Source organism: Chiloscyllium plagiosum, unplaced genomic scaffold, assembly GCF_037043375.1.
Source record: "Chiloscyllium plagiosum isolate Xiang-an unplaced genomic scaffold, Cpla_swu_hap1 HiC_scaffold_19, whole genome shotgun sequence".
Classification (NCBI taxonomy): domain Eukaryota; kingdom Metazoa; phylum Chordata; class Chondrichthyes; order Orectolobiformes; family Hemiscylliidae; genus Chiloscyllium; species Chiloscyllium plagiosum.
Genome location: NW_028270157.1, coordinates 2,347,319 through 2,365,594, shown reverse-complemented (window position 1 = coordinate 2,365,594; position 18,276 = coordinate 2,347,319). Strand labels below are relative to the sequence as shown.

The 18,276-nt window shown below is 46.5% G+C and overlaps 1 protein-coding gene across 18 annotated transcripts in view; it reads right to left on the bottom strand.

Moving 5' to 3' along the window:
* The window catches only part of nav3 (neuron navigator 3), a 639,300-nt gene that overhangs the window by 67,894 nt on the left and 553,130 nt on the right, over positions 1-18,276 (bottom strand). For all 18 annotated transcript variants that reach the window (XM_087996953.1, XM_087996954.1, XM_087996961.1 and 15 more), the window contains 2 exons: positions 12,623-12,811; positions 3,870-3,922 (listed from right to left, as the gene is read on the bottom strand). In XM_087996953.1, coding sequence (XP_087853079.1) covers positions 3,870-3,922; positions 12,623-12,811 — 242 coding nt within the window. The remainder of the gene's footprint in view (positions 1-3,869; positions 3,923-12,622; positions 12,812-18,276) is intronic.

The window sequence follows — 18,276 nt, the reverse complement described above, 5'->3', positions numbered from 1 at the left end:
CTCATTACAGCCTTGGGTCAAACATGGACAAAAGAGCTGGATTCCAGAGGGGAGGGGAGAGGGACAGCCCTTGACATCAAGGCTGCATTTGACCGAGTGTGGCATCAAGGAGCCCTGGCAAAACTGGAATCAATGGGTATCGGGGGCAAACGCAACACTGGTTGGAGTCAATCCTGACACAGAGGAAGATGGTTGTGATTGTTGGAGGTCAGTCATCTCAGCTCCAGGACATCTCTGCAGGAGTTCCTCAGGGTAGTGTCCTAGGCCCAACCATCTTCAGTGGTGTCATCAATGACCTTCCCTCCATCATGAGGTCAGGAGTGGGAATGTTTGCTGATAATTGCATAATGTTCAGCACCATTCAGGACTTCAGTCTGTGTTCAAATGCAGCAATATCTGGACAATATCCAGGCTTGAGCTGACAAGTGGCAAATAACATTCGTGCCACACAATGCCAGACCATGACCATCATCACCAATAACAGAAAATCTAACCACCGTCCTGTGGCATTCAATGGCATTACCATCACTGAATCCCCCACTATCAACTTCCTTGGGGTTATCATTGACCAGAAACTCAATTGGACTTGCCACATCAACGCAGTGGCTAAAGAGCAGGTCAGAGACTTGGATTACAGCAGCGAATAACTCACCTCCTTTTAGAACATAGAACACAGAACAATACAGCGCAAAACAGGCCCTTCGGCCCTCAATGTTGTGCCGACCTGTGAACTATTCTCAGCTCATCCCCCTACATTATCCCAAAATCATCCATGTGATTTTAGTTTGTGCTGTAGATGCCAGCAATCTGTGGAACATTCTAACATTCAAGGGACAAACAGTTCGGAGGAGTTTGACATTCCATACTGCCTCAAGGGTGGGATACCTCATGTATATCATTGTACAGTCGGGTCAATAGATTGAAGGGACAGGCTGGATAAAGACATGAAGAAGAAAGGAACAGAAAGAGATGGTGAGGGGAGCAATGAGGAGGGGGCAGAAGGAGGCTCATTGGAAGCATGAATGCCCATTACAGAGTAGTGGGCTGAATGGCCTGTTCCTGATGTGTTGACTTGATCTAATTCTGCGCATCATTTCATTGTGGCCTATGCTATATTATTTTTAAAAACTTTTTGCCAAGTTGTAGACTCCCACGTGAGGCTTGAGACCCTGTGGGTAACAGCAAGAAAGCAGACAACCTGAGACATCGGTCCTGTTAGGCTTTGAGGTGGACAGATTGTATTTAGATGGCACACTGAGCTAGACACTTTCTGAACTGGAACAGTGTCAAACAAAGTGAATGGAAGCAGATTGAGGAGTCTGTTGAAAAACTTTGAAAGCGTTTCATTACTGACTCTGTCAATCTGTCTGTTTCCGATGGGATGGGTAATAAACAGCAAAGGATAACATGCCATACAGAATCAGTCTGACTATATCAGAGAACCAAGGGAATTACTGAAAACAATTTGCTGCAAACTAACAGCGAGTTTAATGGTGCTCCCATTAAATTGTGAAAGAGTGAATTGTCACAAGTCACTGGGTAAATTGTAGTCTTGCTGGTAGCTTTACAAAAACTTTCTCTGAACTTTCCCATGAGTTTCACTGTTTTTGCTGCCTCCCAGTCAGTATAGGACAGTCCAAGGGATTTCTTAATGAGATGATTAACTTTCCTGCAAAGACCACCCAACCTCTTCAAGAAACTGACAGAAGTGTATACAATTCTGAGAGGCTTGGATAGGGTGGATAGTTGGTGTCTTTTTCCCCAGGCTGGAAATGACAAATATTAGGGACACAGGTTTAAGGTGAAAGGGGGCAGCTTTAAAGATATGTGAGACAGGTTTTTTAACACAGAGGGTGGTAGGTGCCTGAAACGTACTGCTGGGGGAGGTGTCAAGGCAGACACAACAGCGATGTTTAAGGGGCATTTAGACAGACACCTGGACAGGCAGAGAATAGAGAGATATGGACCATGTGCCAGCAGATGGGATTAGTTTAGAATGACATCATGGTTGGCACAGACATGATGGGCCGAAGGGCCTGTTCTTGGATTGTAATGTTTTGTGCTGCATGTATCAATGGAACAAATAAAACTTATTCCTGCAGTAGTTGAATGGTTTGAAATTTTTGATTTTAAAAATACATTTACTTGATAACTTTTCCTTTCTGTCTTTCAATCCAATGGTTTTTTTCCTACATTATTCTGTTTGCTGTATTTGGTATTTGTGCCTGGTATTCCTCTCTCAGTTCTCCGATCTCACTGGTTCACATGACAGACAGGGGTGCAGGAGGATGTCATACTCTCGCCATTCCGTGATCAGCTGATATTCCCAGCAAGTTCCCAGCCAGGAGACCCTCCTGCTCATCAACGGGTCAAATGGGGAACTGATGGAGCAGAAATCCTCAACCATTCAGAGGGAGCAAACTCAGACAGTATCGTGGAATGAGTGGCTGAAATGATGAGACGACTACAGTGCGCTGGGAAATATATCCTGAATCTGGAATCTTTGGTCCAGGTACAGTGTGCTATTTGACCATATTTAAAGTGTTAAATCTGTGCAGGCCCTGTGTTCGGAACTTGTCTTGCAATGTTTGATCTCACCCTTTAATCGACTAGTCCACATGTGGGCTTCTGATTCATAAACCTGCTCAGAAGGTCAACATGATGACACTCCTGTACCATTTGGGTTTTAAAGCTCTCTTTGATCATTCTTACTCACAATCAATCCACCTGGATTTCGATTCCTGTTACCTGATAATTGCTGTCATATTCATTACTATTTCACCTTGTCTAGGAGTGCACTACTAGGGATAAATGTCACCATGTTATCACAGGGCTGTTTTCCCATTAGAGAGAGTGACAGAGAGAGAGAGAGAGAGAAAGACAGATACATAGAGAGAGAGACCTGACAGTGGTTTAACCTGAGGGGGGTAACTTCAGACGAGGTTGAGAAGGTGGGACCTACATGGTAACCCTAGCTGGGACTGAAATTGGACCCAGTCTGTTGGTATCACTCTGTATCATAATCCAGCCTATCAGCCAACTAAGCCAGTGTCCACCAATGCCCCTATCAGTACGAGAGCTGTGAGGCCATAAGCCCAGGAAAGGAGAAGGGACAGAGACTATCTCCCCTTAGAAAGAAGACTCGGGGGTGATCTAATTGCAGTCAGAAAATAATTAATGGTCTTGATGCCACAGACACAGAGTGCAATTGTCTAGAAAAGCAAAAATATAGCCCATTAATCTAACAACTCAAGAAGAGAATTCAGGAGAAAGTGAGGACTGCAGATGCTGGAGATCAGAGTCAAGAGTGTGTTGCTGGAAAAGCACAGCAGCTCAGGCAGCATCTGAGGAGCAGGAGAATCGATGTTTCAGGCAAAAGCCCTTCATCAGGGCTAGTGGATATCACGAGTCAGGCCATTATTTATTGCCCATTCCCGAGGGCTGTTAAGAGTTAGCCACATTGCTGTGGGTCTGGAGTCACATGTAGACCAGATCAGGTAAAGATTCCCCTTCTCCTAAAGGACATTAATAAACCAAATGGGCTTTCCCTCTGACCATTGACAGAGGTTTCATGGTCATCATTGGAAACTTCATTCCTGATTTTCATTAAATTCAAATCCTACCAATGACAAGACTCAAACGCAGGTCCCCAGAACATTATCAGGGTCTCTGGGTTAGTACTGTTGTGATAATACTGCTTGACCATCACCAGCCCACGAGGGGAGGTAGAAAGAACAGTATAGACCCGTTGGACAGAATGGCCTGTCTTTGTGAAGCCTCCTATATGATTGCAGATGCAGTGTGAACGTGGGAGTTCACAGACCAAGCCCAATATCCCGACGTTAACGGTAAATGACACACATACTTACTGTGGAGTAAAGAGATGATGTGCTTGAAACCAGTGAGAGCGAAGACCCATGGACTAGAAAAAACAAGGAGATAAATCTTTCAGTATTCAGCTCCTGAACCCAAGTCTTACAGTAGCCATACCTCATGATAAAACTGGTCACACTGAGCTCTGAATGATAGAATAGTTACCATGCCATATTGGCTTCCCAGTCTTCATGGGGTGATGGGGTGGAGAGGGATTTGGAAGTGACTGGATACTGAGGTCTATCTCCTGCTTTGTGATTCGAGATATTTACCCCATCTGATCACAAACTGGACATACAGAGGCAACTGGACAGCAGAGAGTAAGCAAAATCTGAAAGCTGCCATTCCAGACCCTTCACTGTCAGTCACAGCTGCCCCACACTAAAGGGCAACTCGTTACATCCACATTGTCCAAGTGAGGAACAAGCACCGTGACCTGGAGTGGGGGAAATGCAGAGCTACAGGACTTTATCCTGGAGTTAGAGCCAGCTCATTCAGCAATACAATCAGTTAAAGCCCAAGTACTCAGCCAAGAACAACAAATTGCGACTGACATTAGCTTTGTTTCTGTTCTACTTGCAGGAATACATTCTCTAATAATGATCCTCACTGTGAGGAACACTCACTCAAACAGCACATGGACATTTGGAATTCCCTGGTTATGCCCCATTGGAGTACAGGGAGTAGGTCTGGGCTCCACACCTTACAAAGGATAGATTGGCCTTGCAGGGTTTAAAGAATGATACCTGGGGTTCAGGAGTCCAGTTCTAGGAGGCGTTTTTCTCCAGAATTTATAAGGTTCGGGGTGATCTGATTGAAGTCTTCAAAATATTATCAGGAAAAGACAGGACAGATAAAAACAAACTATTTCCACTGGTTGGGGATTCTAGAACAAGGGGCATAGAGTGAGAATGAGGGGCAGAGCGTTCAGGAGCGATGTTAGGGAGCACTTCTACACACGAAGGATGGGAGGGGTTTGAAACTCTCTTCCACAAACAGCAGTGGGTGTTGGATCAGTTGTTAATTTTCAAACTGAGATAGATTATTTTTTGTTAAGGAAAGATATTAAGGGATATGGGCCAAATATGGAGTTGGTCACAGATCAGCCATGTTCCCATTGAGGAGTGGAATAGACTCAAGGGGCTGAATGGCCTTACCCTGTTCCTACGTTCCTAACTGTTAGGGACAGGGGTGGTAATTGGAGCTGTCAACAAGAGCTACAGATTCTTTCTATGTCAGAGCTTTGGGGGCTGCGTAACAAAAGCAGCTACAATCTGTTGAGGTATAACTCCAACATGATTGAACTGAAGACTAGGAGAAGCTCGTGAGGCTGAATGGCCTCCTCCTGGTTTTCTGTTCCTTCAATGACCTTTAAAGTTGCTTGGCATCATTTGCTTTGACACTGATATCACGTGAAGCAGCAGGGTGTTCAGTTCTACTAAAATTAACAAAATAAAACACATGCTGTTTCCAAAGCTCCTGAATTAATGTCACTGATCTGAACAGATTCATTAAAATCCCTGAATTATCTCACAGTATTATCAGCAGAGGGCACCTCTGAGCTCAGTGTGAAATTACAATCACCCGTCTCTATTATATATTAGTGTGATATTGGGATTGATGGTGAGGATAATTAGAATTGTCTGCTTCTTTCATGGTTTTGATTCTCAAATGTTGCATGTTAAAGTCACTCGATCTGCCTCTAGGATTGTGGGAGTGCGATGGACCCCTGCCTCTCCATCCTTTCTGGCCCTTTCCCAATGAGAATCTTGACAGACAGGTTCGTGGTCTTGCCTGTGATTGCTCTCCTGTTGCTGGGCTATGTCTCCTTCAAACGCTGGTGCCTTTTGGACACATAGCAGCGTTCTCCCATGGACGGACTGGAGAAACTAAGATCGTTCTCCTCTGGAACTAACAACAGACATGTTTAAAATCAGGAGAAAGTCTTCTCCCAGGCAGGGGTGTCAGTAACCAAGAGACACAGATTTCCACCAATTGGTTTACGGAGCAGAGCAGAAATCGTTCCCAGAGCAAGTTGCTCTGATCTGGACTGTGCTGTAGAAGTTGAATCAAGAGTAACTTTCAAAAAGGAATTGTAAAAATACTTGAGAAGGAAAAATGTGAGGGTCCATGAGGAATAGACAAAGGGGAGTGGGATTATTTGGGGAGTTCTTTCACAGCGTCAGGGCAGGGCAGGTGGGCTGAATGGTAAAAACAAGGACTGCAGATGCTGGAAACCAGATTCTAGATTAAAGTGATGCTGGAAAAGCACAGCAGTTCAGGCAGCATCCGAGGAGCAGGATGAAGGGCTTTTGCACGAAACATCGATTTTCCTGCTCCTCGGATGCTGCCTGAACTGCCGTGCTTTTCCAGCACCACTCTAATCTAGAAGGTGGGCTGAATGGCCTCCTCCTGGCTCCCCTGTCACCAAGGACAGTTCTTTAGAGAAACAATGATTTAAAGCAACCTGCTCTCTCCCAGGGAAAGCTCCTTTGAAGCATTAGGCTTCAGTTTCCCATCACAGAACAGTCAGTGAGACTGGAGCCTAACATTGAGCTTCACCCTGAAGTGAGGATGGGGATCAGGCCCAGGGGATAATTTCCATTGGCCACAGAATCATAGCACAGTCCAGGCCATGTGCAACTCAATCTCATGATGCTAGTCTATCTGCCCCACTCAAAGCTCCTCCCATCGTTCCTAATTTGACTCCATCAGCCTGAAACCTGCCAGATTTTCCATCTCCCTGGGTTATTGCACCTCTCCTTAAACGTACCCATACTTTTCACCGGAACCACTTCCTGTGTTAGCGGCTTCCATCTTCTCACTGCTCTCTCGACAAAGTGGTTTCTCCTGAATTTCTGATGGGATTTCATGTGTGCAGGAGGGTTTCCTGACACACTATGTCGAAGGGCCGACAAGAGGGGAGGCCACACTGGATCTGGTGCTTGGTAATAAACCAGGCCAGGTGTCTGATTTAATTGTAGATGAACACTTGAGAGAGTGACCATAATTCAGTTATGTTTAGTTTAGCGATGGAAAGGGATAGGTACATGCCACTGGGCAAGAGTTATCGATGGGGGAAGGGCAATTATAATGCGATTAGGCAAGAATTAGGATGCATAGAATGGGGTTGCAAAATGCAGGGGATGAGGACAATCGAAATGTGGAGCTGGTTTAAGGAACAGATATTACGTGTCCTTGATAGGTCTGTCCCGGTCAGGCAGGGAGGAAGTGATGAGGTAAGGGAACCGTGGTTTACTACAGAAATTGCATCTCTCGTTAAGCAGAAGGAGGAGCCTCATGTGATGATGAGATGAGATGGTTCAGATGAGGCGATGGAGAGTTACAGATCAGCTGGGAAGGATTTAAAGAGAGAGTTAAAAAGAGCAAAGAGAGGACATCAACAGTCTTTAGCAGGTAGAATAAAGGAGAACCCTAAAGCTTTCTGTAGGTATGTGAGGAAAAAGAGGATGACAAGAGTAGGAATAGGGCCAGTCAAAGACAGAAGTGGGAAGTTGAGTGTGGACCCTGTGAAGATCAGAGATATGCTAAACGAATATTTTTCATCTGTTTTCACTCAAGGAAAGGAGAATATTGTAGAGGGGAAGAATGAGGTACGAGATATTAGACTAGAAAGGATCGAGGTTAGTAAGGAAGGGGTGTTATCAATTCTAGAATGAATGAAAGTAGACAAGTCTCCTGGACCAGATGGGATTTATCCAAGGTTTCTCTGGGAAGCTAGGGAGGAGATGTTGGAGCCTTTGATCTTGATCTTTGAGTCGTCATTGTCTACAGGTTTAGTACCAGAGGACTGGAGGATTGCAAATGTTATGCCCTTGTTCAACAAAGGCAGTAGAGATGACCCAGATCCTCAGATGCTGCCTGACCTGCTGTGCTTTTCCAGCACCACTCTAATCCAGAATCTGGTTTCTAGCATCTGCAGTCATTGTTTTTACCAGGTAATTGTAGACCAGTGAACCTTACATCTGTTGGATGAAAGGTTTTGGAAAGGATTATAAGAGATGGGATTTATAATCATCTAACAAGCAACAACTTGATTGCAGATAGTCAACATGGTTTCTAAAGGGCAGGTCGTGTCTCACAAACCTTATTGAGTTTTTTGAGAAGGTGACAAAGCGTGTAGATGAGGGGAGGGCAGTTGATGTGGTGTACATGGACTTCAGTAAAGCCTTTGATAAGGATCCTATGGTAGGCTGTTGGAGAAAATGCAGAGGCATGGGATTTAGCAGATTAGATTAGAAATTGGCTTTCTGGAAGAAGGCAGTGAGTGATGGTTGATGGAAAATATTCAGCCTGGAGTCCGGTTACTAGTGGTGTGCCACAAGGATCTGTTTTGGGACCACTGTGTTTGTTATTTTTATAAATGACTTAGACGCAGGCATAGGTGGATGGGTTAGTAAATTTGCAGACGACACTAAAGTCACTGGAGTAGTGAACAGTTTGGAAGAATGTTACAGGTTGCAGGGGGACTTGGATAAACTGCAGAATTGGGCTGAGAGGTGGCAAATGGAGTTCAATGCAGCTAAATGTGAGGTGATGCACTTTGGGAAGAATAACAGGAAGGCAGAGTACTGGGTCAATGGAAAGATTCTTGGTAGTGTGGATGTGCAGAGGGATCTTGGAGTCCATGTACATAGATCCCTGAAAGTTGTCACCCAGGTGGATAGTGCTGTAAAGAAGGCATACGGTGTGTTCAGTTTCATTGGTAGAGGGATTGAGTTCCGGAGCCGCAATATTATGCAGCAACTATACAAAACACTGGTGCGGCCACACTTGGAATATTGTGTACAGTTCTGGTCGTCCCATTACAGGAAGGATGTGGAAGCATTGGAAAAGGTGCAGAGGAGATTTACCAGGACGTTGCCTGGTCTGGAGGGAAGGTCTTTTTAGGAAAGGCTGAGAGACTTGGGTCTGTTCTCACTGGAGAGAAGAAGGCTAAGAGGGGATTTGATAGAGACATACAAGATGATCAGAGGATTAGTTTGGGTAGACAGTGAAAGTCTTTTTCCTAGGATGATGACATCAGCTTGTATGAGGGGGCATAGCTACAAATTGATCCGGGTTCAATTCCCACCTCAGGGACTGACTGTGTGGAGTTTGCATGTTCTCCCCGTGTCTGCGTGGGTTTCCTCCGGGTGCTCCGGTTTCTTCCCACAATCCAAAGATGTGCAGGTCAGGTGAATTGGCCATGCTAAATTGCCCGTAGTGTTAGGTAAGGGGTAAATGTAGGGGTATGGGTGGGTTCCGCTTCGGCGGGTCGGTGTGGACTTGTTGGGCCGAAGGGCCTGTTTCCACACTGTATGTAATCTAATCTAAAAAAAAATTGAGGGGTGATAGATTTAAGACAGATGTTAGAGGCAAGTTCTTTACTCAGAGAGTGGTAAGGGCGTGGAATGCCCTACCTGCCAATGTAGTTAACTCAGCCACGTTAGGGAGATTTAAACAATCCTTTGATAAGCACATGGATAGTGATGGGATAGTGTAGGGGGATGGGCTTAGATTAGTTCACAGGTCGGTGCAAATTGAGGGCCGAAGGGTCTGTTCTGTGTTGTACTGTTCTGTGTTCTATGTTCACTCCCCCTTGGATGTGCGAACTGTCTATCAAAACCATGCACTGTTTGAAAGATCTCCCCCCAGCACCCATTCCTCTGTCCAAGGGAATAGTGATCCGGCCTGTCCACTGTTTCTCACTGTCAGGTTCCTCAGACTCCGGTGCGGGGCCCTGATTAATTGCTTGTCTGCCTTTTTTAATTGAGTCATAGCCAACATATTGAAACACAGTTTTAGAGATTTACAAGGGCTTTGCTGTAAATCCATTGACGTTTCCATCCCTCCCCTTTTCCACGTGAGGAGATTTAACTCTCTCAGTTTGGCAGACCCTGATTTATCGTGTTCTTGAGATACTTTGCAGGTACCTGTCAGTGGCTCCCTGAACATGGACGACTTATCCTTCAGTCCGAGATGTTGTTCCTAACCAGCCTGTTCAGAGATGTTATGATCCACTTCTGCTGCAGCTAGGACTTGAACACAGGACTCCTGGATCAAAGGCAGGGATACTACCCTGGCAGCACAAAAACCATCCCCTTTTTTTATTTCTTTATGCCCAGAGATTTCAAACCTCTGGATGAGTCCTATGCCACCACTAAATCACCCGTGTTACACCCGTGTAAGCATGACCAATGAGGGCATTGCAATAATATCGGGGAGGACAGGAAGAGGGGGAGGGGGCTACATTAAAATGAATCAATTGGAAAGCAAAGTGAGTTACTGGTGGTGGTGCAGCGAGGTGAGAAAATAACTCTTTGGTTGTTCTGCACTTCTGGATGTAAAGAAGAAAAATGAAAAGAAAGCATGAGGGGTCTTGTAGCAAAGTGAGCCGGAAGGCCTGGTTTGAGGTCCCACCTTTGCCAGAGATACAATCGTACAGCAGAGGAGAGGCCCTTTGGCCCATTGAGTCTGTACTGACAAAATAACCTCTGCACTAGACCCATAGCCTCAAATATTTACAAAAAAAGGAACTGAGGGTTCTTGTGGTAGTGTCCCTGCCTTTGACCCAGGAGGTGGACTTGCTCCATAATTAGCATAACATCTCTGCACAGGTTGATCAGGGACTCTGCACACACTTGACACACACTCTGCAACCCCTTTGCACACACCCGGTGCACACTCTGCACACACTCAGCACACATTCTGCAACCCCTCTGCACGCACTCGGTGCACACTCTGCACACACTCGGCACACACTCTGCAATCCCTCTGCACACACTCTGCACACACTCGGTGCACACTCTGCACACACTCGGCACACACTCTGCAACCCCTCCGCGCACACTCGGCACACACTCTGCAATCCCTCTGCACACACTCTGCAATCCCTCTGCACACACTCTGCAACCCCTCCACACACACTCTGCACACACTCTGCAATCCCTCTGCACACACTCTGCAATCCCTCTGCACACACTCTGCAATCCCTCTGCACACACTCTGCAACCCCTCCACACACACTCTGCACACACTCTGCAATCCCTCTGCACACACTCTGCAATCCCTCTGCACACACTCTGCAATCCCTCTGCACACACTCTGCAATCCCTCTGCACACACTCTGCAACCCCTCTGCACACACTCTGCAATCCCTCTGCACACACTCTGCAACCCCTCCACACACACTCTGCACACACTCTGCAATCCCTCTGCACACACTCTGCAATCCCTCTGCACACACTCTGCAATCCCTCTGCACACACTCTGCAACCCCTCCACACACACTCTGCACACACTCTGCAATCCCTCTGCACACACTCTGCAATCCCTCTGCACACACTCTGCAATCCCTCTGCACACACTCTGCAACCCCTCCACACACACTCTGCACACACTCTGCAATCCCTCTGCACACACTCTGCAATCCCTCTGCACACACTCTGCAATCCCTCTGCACACACTCTGCAACCCCTCTGCACACAATCGGCACACACTCTGCACACAATCGGTGCACACACTCGGCGCATACTCTGCAACTCACTGCACACATACTCCGTGCAAACTCCACGCACAATCAGCAACCCATTCCACGCGTACTTGGTGCACACTCCGCACACGCTCTGTACATACCCGCTGCACACACTCCACACATGTTCCGTGCAGACTCCACGCACACTTGGCGCGCACTCTGCAACCCACTCTGCACACACTCAGTGCCCATTCTGCGCACACTCAGCGCCCCACTCTGCACACGCTCTGCACACACTCCACATAAACTCCACATGTACTCTATATATCTTACCCTGCACTTTGTGGCTTGCAAGGAATCTGAGGAAATGATTTTCATCCAGAGGGTGGCAGAGAAATAGAGTGTGCTGCCTGAGAGGGTGGTGGGAGCGGGAACTCGCACAACATTACAGAAGTTCCTGGACCTGAGCACTTAAAATGCCAGGGCACAGTTGGCTATGGACCAAGTGCAGGTCAATGGGATTAGTGTAGTTTGGTGTTTGTTGGTCAGCACAGACGTGGTGGGCCGAAGGGCCTGTTTCTATGACTCTAAAGCTCATTTAATAGAAAATGACCTTCTGTGTGCTAACAACACAGAGATTGGCACATCCAGGGGTTTCCAGAATCCCTACAGTGTGGAAGCAAACTATTCGGCACATACCAACCCTCTGGGCAGCATCCCACCCTACACTCGGCATTTCCCATGGAAAACCCACCTGATCTGCCCATCTCTGGATTGTGGGAGGAAACCAGAACAAACCCACACAGACACGGGGAGAAGGTGCAACCTCCACACAGACAGTTGCCCGAGGTTGGAATCGAACCCGGGTCCCTGGTACAGTGAGGCAGTAGTGCTAACCTAACCACTGAGCCATTGTTTATTTTATACAGGTTTAGAGGTGTGATTGAGAGATTCACCAGGGCATTCGACATGATCCTAGATAAACAGGAACCAGTCAGTACAGTTTAAAACTAACCTCACGTTACAAATACATAATTTGCTCAGAAGCTGATCAGTGGATACTAGTGAAACGATCGGCTGATTCAGGGTGGGCTTGGGGAGGGTGGGAGCAGTTTAATGTCACTTTCAGTAACTTCCAATCAATGGACAGATAGCTGGAGTTTGGCCACCCTGACCGAAACTCTGTGCAGTGTCTTTCCTCCTGGTGTCCTTCCGTTTCTGTGTTTCCTCATGTCTACACCAACATCCCAACAAAAACCAAAGAATACAAACCTTCCTCCATACTGCCCCGGAATGATCCGGATCTGCTGATTGTCCTTGGCCTGTCCTCCAGGGAGTTTGCACTTCCACACAATTGGGAATCTCCGTACAAGTCAAATGAGGAATCTTGCGTGGGAATGCTGTTTGAACGCATCATACTGGGACCAGAGAGATGAAACTGGGACACTGCTGTAGGACTCACTGCAAATCAAACAAGCACAACTCTTAGCACCTTGCAAAAACAATAACATGCATTTATATAGAACCCTTAAGATGGCCAAAGAAATATAATTGGAATGAATTTGACTCCAAGCCACAGAAGCAGGCAATACAGGCAGATCGGTGAAAAGGAGTCGGTTTTAAGAACAATCTTAAAGGAGAATTAGATTGGTTTCAGAAGGGAATTCTGGAGCTCTGTCCAGGAAGCTGAAAACACAGCCACCAATGGTGAGTGATGGATATCCGGGGGTGCTCAAGGGGGCTGGAATAATTTCAATATTTGTTTTTACAAATACAGCTGGTGTGCATCTTCAAAAGCAATGGTCATACAGATCACAACAGTATGAAGACCAGCCTATTCAGTCAGTTCATTCTGATTACCCAAAGGGTTCGGAGCTTTGATATTGCAACTTAAGTAAAGTACAATGATGTCTCATTAAGTACTGCCAACTTGTATCACTGCTCATAATAAGGAAATATAAATTGAGTCACAACAGATAGATGGTCATTGAAACAGGAGCAGGTCATTTCAAGCAGCAGAGAGAGGAGTTTAAAACTACAAGATGTACAAGCAGACGTAGGCGAGAATGTGGTGCTGGAAAAGCACAGCAGGTCAGGCAGCATGAGGAATGATGACGGGCTGATGCCCGAAATGTTAATTCTCCTGCTCCTCGGATGCTGCCTGACCTGCTGCGCTTTTCCAGCACCACACTCTCGATTCTGATCTCCAGCATCTGCAGTCCTCACTTTCTCCATCCAATCTACTCCATCAGTGAATCATAGAACATCAAACAGTACAGCACAGTCCAGGCCCTTCGGCCCTCGATGTTGTGCTGGCCTTTTATCCTACTCTAAGATCAGACTAACCCCCTTCATTGTACTGTCGTCCATGTGCCTATCCAAAAGTCACTTAAATGTCCCTAATGTCTCTGACTCTACTCCCACCGCTGGCAGTGCATTCCACACACCCACCACTCTCTGTGTAAAGAACCAACCTCTGACATCACCCCGAAACCTTCCTGCAATCACCTTAAAATTATATCCCTTTGTGATAGACATTTCCGCCCTGGGGCAAAGTCTCTGGCTATCCACTCTATCTATGCCTCTCATCATCGTGTACACCTCTGTCAAGTCACCCCTCATCCTTCTTCCCTCCAATGAGAAAAGCCCTAGCTCCCCCAACCTTTCTTCATAAGCCATGCCCTCCAGTCCAGGCAGCATCCTGGTCAATCTCCTCTGCACCCTCTCTAAAGCTTCCACATCCTTCCTACAATGAGGCGATCAGAACTGAAAACAATATTCCAAGTGTGGTCTAACCAGAGCTTTATGGAGCTGCAGCATAACCTTGCGGATCTTAAACTTAATCTCCCCATCAATGAAAGCCAACACACCACATGTCTTCTTAACAACCCTATCAACTTGGGTGGCAACTTTGAGGGATCCCTCTGTTCCTCCACACTGCCGCGAATCCTGCCTTTAACTGTGTATTCTGCATTCAAATTCGACCTTCCAAAATAAATCACTTCACACTTTTCCAGGTTGAACTCCATCTGCCACTTCTCAGCTCAGCTCTGCATCCTGTCAATGTCCCATTGCAACCTACAACAGCACTCCACACTATCCACCACTCCACTAATCTTCATGTCATCAGCAAACTTACTAACCTACCCTTCCACTTCCTCATCCAAGTCCTTTATAAAAACATCACATAGGGATCATGGCTAATCTAAATAAAAACTGAAACAACAGTGGAAGCTGTAAATCAGAGGCAAAAATTGCTGAGCTTTTTCTGCAATTTATACTTTGGCCCTGGATGATCTGATCATCCTCAACTCCCATCTTCTGTCTTTTCCCCATAAACCTTGATTCCCTTACTGAGTAAAAATCTACCTGTCTCGGCCTGAAAAATACTGAATGGACCAGCCTCATCAATCCAGTCTGATAAAGAATTCCACAGATTCCCTACCTTCTGAGGGAAGAAATGCCTCCTCATCTCTGACTTAGAAATGCGACCCCTTAGTCTAAATGATGCCCTCTGGTCTTAGACTCTCTCACAGGGGCGGAAGCAACCTCTCCACATTTCCCCTGTCAAGCCCCCTAAAAATTCTGTATGTTTCAGTGAGGTCATTTCTCATTCTTTGATATTATTCTGTAAGTTGATCGTATCTCACAACTGATATACAATATTTCAGACCAATATGTGGTTCAATCGATCACGAGGACGAAGCCATTTTTTATGAGGGGTGATTGTTGATACAGCTCAGGTGACCTCACGACAGTAACGTTAATGAACTAATAGTGAGAGCTAGGAAAATGCAGCAGTTGCTTGATAAACAGGATTAGCTGTCCCTGCTGCTTTCAGACTTACTCAGGCATAAATGCAGCAGGCGTTACTGATAAATTATATGAAAGATACTTCAAACAAAACAGCCCAATTAGCCCCAATCCAGCTCTAATTATTCAGCATTAATAAACACTTCTCGACTTTTCAATCTCGAGCACTGAGTTCAACAACTTCAGGTTGTAACTGCCCTCCCAGTTTTTAAAGCGAGCAGGTGTTAGTGATCATTCCACACCCATCTTCTCAGTCCTGGTGTGCTCAGAAGTGAGATGACATCAGTAATATTATCGACCTGCCTTTGCTGGTCTCATACTGGACTTTACCCACAGCTCCTGCAGGAGCAGTCATTCCTATAGTCATCATGATCTACAATGCAGCAAAAAGCACCCATCGCATCAGTGCCAGTCCAAAAGGCTTCACTATTCTAATCCCACTTCCCAGCACCTGGCCCATAGCCCTGTGTGCCTTGACATTGCAACTCCACATCGAAAAACTTCCTTAATGTGATGGGGGTTTCTGCCTCTCCCACCCTTACAGGCAGAGTGTTCCAGATTCCCACTACCGTCTGGGGAAAACAAAATTTCCTCACATCCCTCAATACCTCCTGCCCCTTATCTTAAATCTATGCCCCTTGTCAATGAACGCTCCATCAACGGGAAAAATCTCTTCTTGTCTATCCTGTCAATGCCCCTCATCACCTTATCCATCTCAATCCTGTTCCCCCTCAATCTCCTCTGCTCCAAGGGAAACAGCCCCAGTCTGTCCACTCTCTCTCCATCACTGAGACTCTACAGCCCAGACCTACATCCTGGTAAACCTCCCCCTGCCCCCTCTCCAGTGCTATCACATCCCTCCGATAATCCGGATTCCAGAACTGCGCACAATGCTCCACACACAGACACACACACACACAGACACACACACAGACACACACACACAGACACACACACAGACACACAGACACACACAGACACAGACACACACTCACACAGACACACACTCACACAGACACACATACAGACACACACACAGACACACACACAAACACAGACACACACACACACAGATACACACAGACGCAGATACACACAGACACAGACACACACTCACAGACACACACACAGACACACATAGACACAGACACACACACACAGACACTGACAGACACAGACACACACACACACTCACACAGACAGACACACAGAGACACACACACACAGACACACACTCACACAGACACACACACAGAGACACAGACAGACACACACACAGACAGACACACGTCCCTCTGATCCTTCCCAGAGTCTTATCATTCATCAAGGATTCCCTTGCCTTGTTTGTCCAGCCCAAGTGCATCATCTCCCATTTACCCAGATGGAATTGTATATGCCTCTGACCAGCCCATCAATATCCTCCTGTAATCTATCCTCTTCACAGTTTACCACCTGACCATACCCAACTGGAGGTAATCAAATATTGTCACCAAAAGGCTGCAGGACTCACTGAATGTGGAGCATGTTGTGGTTTACAGTTAGAGAGCACTGACTGTAGAAATGTACCCAGGGTGTAGATCATCAATTACCCTGCTGTCTGCAGTGTACAACCAGGACTTTGACATTTAACCTCTGGGGCCTTCAGATCAATCACAGACTTTTCCTTGCAATCTGTCTCTAGTTTTGATTAAAATTGTCAAAATCTTGAACTTGTGGGCGGCACGGTGGCACAGTGGTTAGCACTGCTGCCTCACAGCGCCAGAGACCCAGGTTCAATTCCCGCCTCAGACGACTGTGTGGAGTTTGCATGTTCTCCCCGTGTCTGCGTGGGTTTCCTCCGGGTGCTCCGGTTTCCTCCCACAGTCCAAAGATGTGCAGGTCAGGTGAATTGGCCATGCTAAATTGCCCGTAGTGTTAGGTAAGGGGTAAATGTAGGGGTATGGGTGGGTTGCGCTTTGGCGGGGCGGTGTGGACTTGTTGGGCCGAAGGGCCTGTTTCCACAGTGTAATGTAATCTAAATCTAAACTTATTCCCATTTTGATGGAATAACAGCAAGCTAACATGTTAACTCTGTTTCTTTCTGCAGATTTAATTGCTGAAACCCATCGAAAATGCTCAGTCACCTTTGGTTTCTGAGAGTAATATAGAGGCCCTTCGGCCCATCGAGCCTATGCCACTAAAAACACAACTCCAGCCACATGAGCCCCATATTCCAGCACTAGGTCCACACTCTGGAATGTTCTGACACTTCAAGTGGCTCATCCACGTACTTTTAAAGGTTGTGAGATTTCCCACATCAACCTTCAACCCCCTCCCCTCACGCAGTGTATTCCACTCCCCCCTACGCAGTGTATTCCACTTCCCCACCCCCCTCCTCTGGGTGAAAATGTTTTTCTTCCCATCCCCCTGTAAATCTCCACCTTTCACTTTAACGTTAAGTGCCCCCACCGCCTTGTTATTTACCCTTTCAGCAAGGGAGGGTGGGAGGGAGGCAGCTGCATTCTATGCACCACCTCCGAGCCCCACATAATTTTATACACTATCGGCTCCACCTCAGCCTCGTCTGCTCTAATGAAAACAACCCAAGCCTATCCCGCCTCTCTTCATCACTGGAATGCTCCATCCCAGGCAACACCCTGGTGAATCTCCTCCACACTCCCCCCCGCCCCAGTGCAATCCCATCCTTCCTTCAATGTGGGAACCAGAACTGCACACAGTACTCCCACTGTGGCCTCACCAACATAACCTCCCTGTTCTAAGAGTCTATACAACAATTGATAAGGGGAAGCATTCAATTTGTCTTCTTAACCACCTTCAGGGAGCTGCACACAGAGCTGTTCCTCTGAGCTTCCTCGTGCCCTGCCATTCACTGAGCATTCCCTGAGAATTAGAATTACATCCAGTTCACAGAAGGGAAACTGGCAGTTCAGCCCATCTGTGTCTATCCTGTACCTAAACCTCCTTCCCACCAGCTTTCACCCTCAGCTTATTCACCTCGATCACTCACTGTGATACTGAGTTTCTCAATCACTGTCTGTCCGACCTTCCTCTGCAATCCCTTATTAATATTACAGCGACTGTCAAATACTGAAAGCTGCTAGTTTTGAACTCCA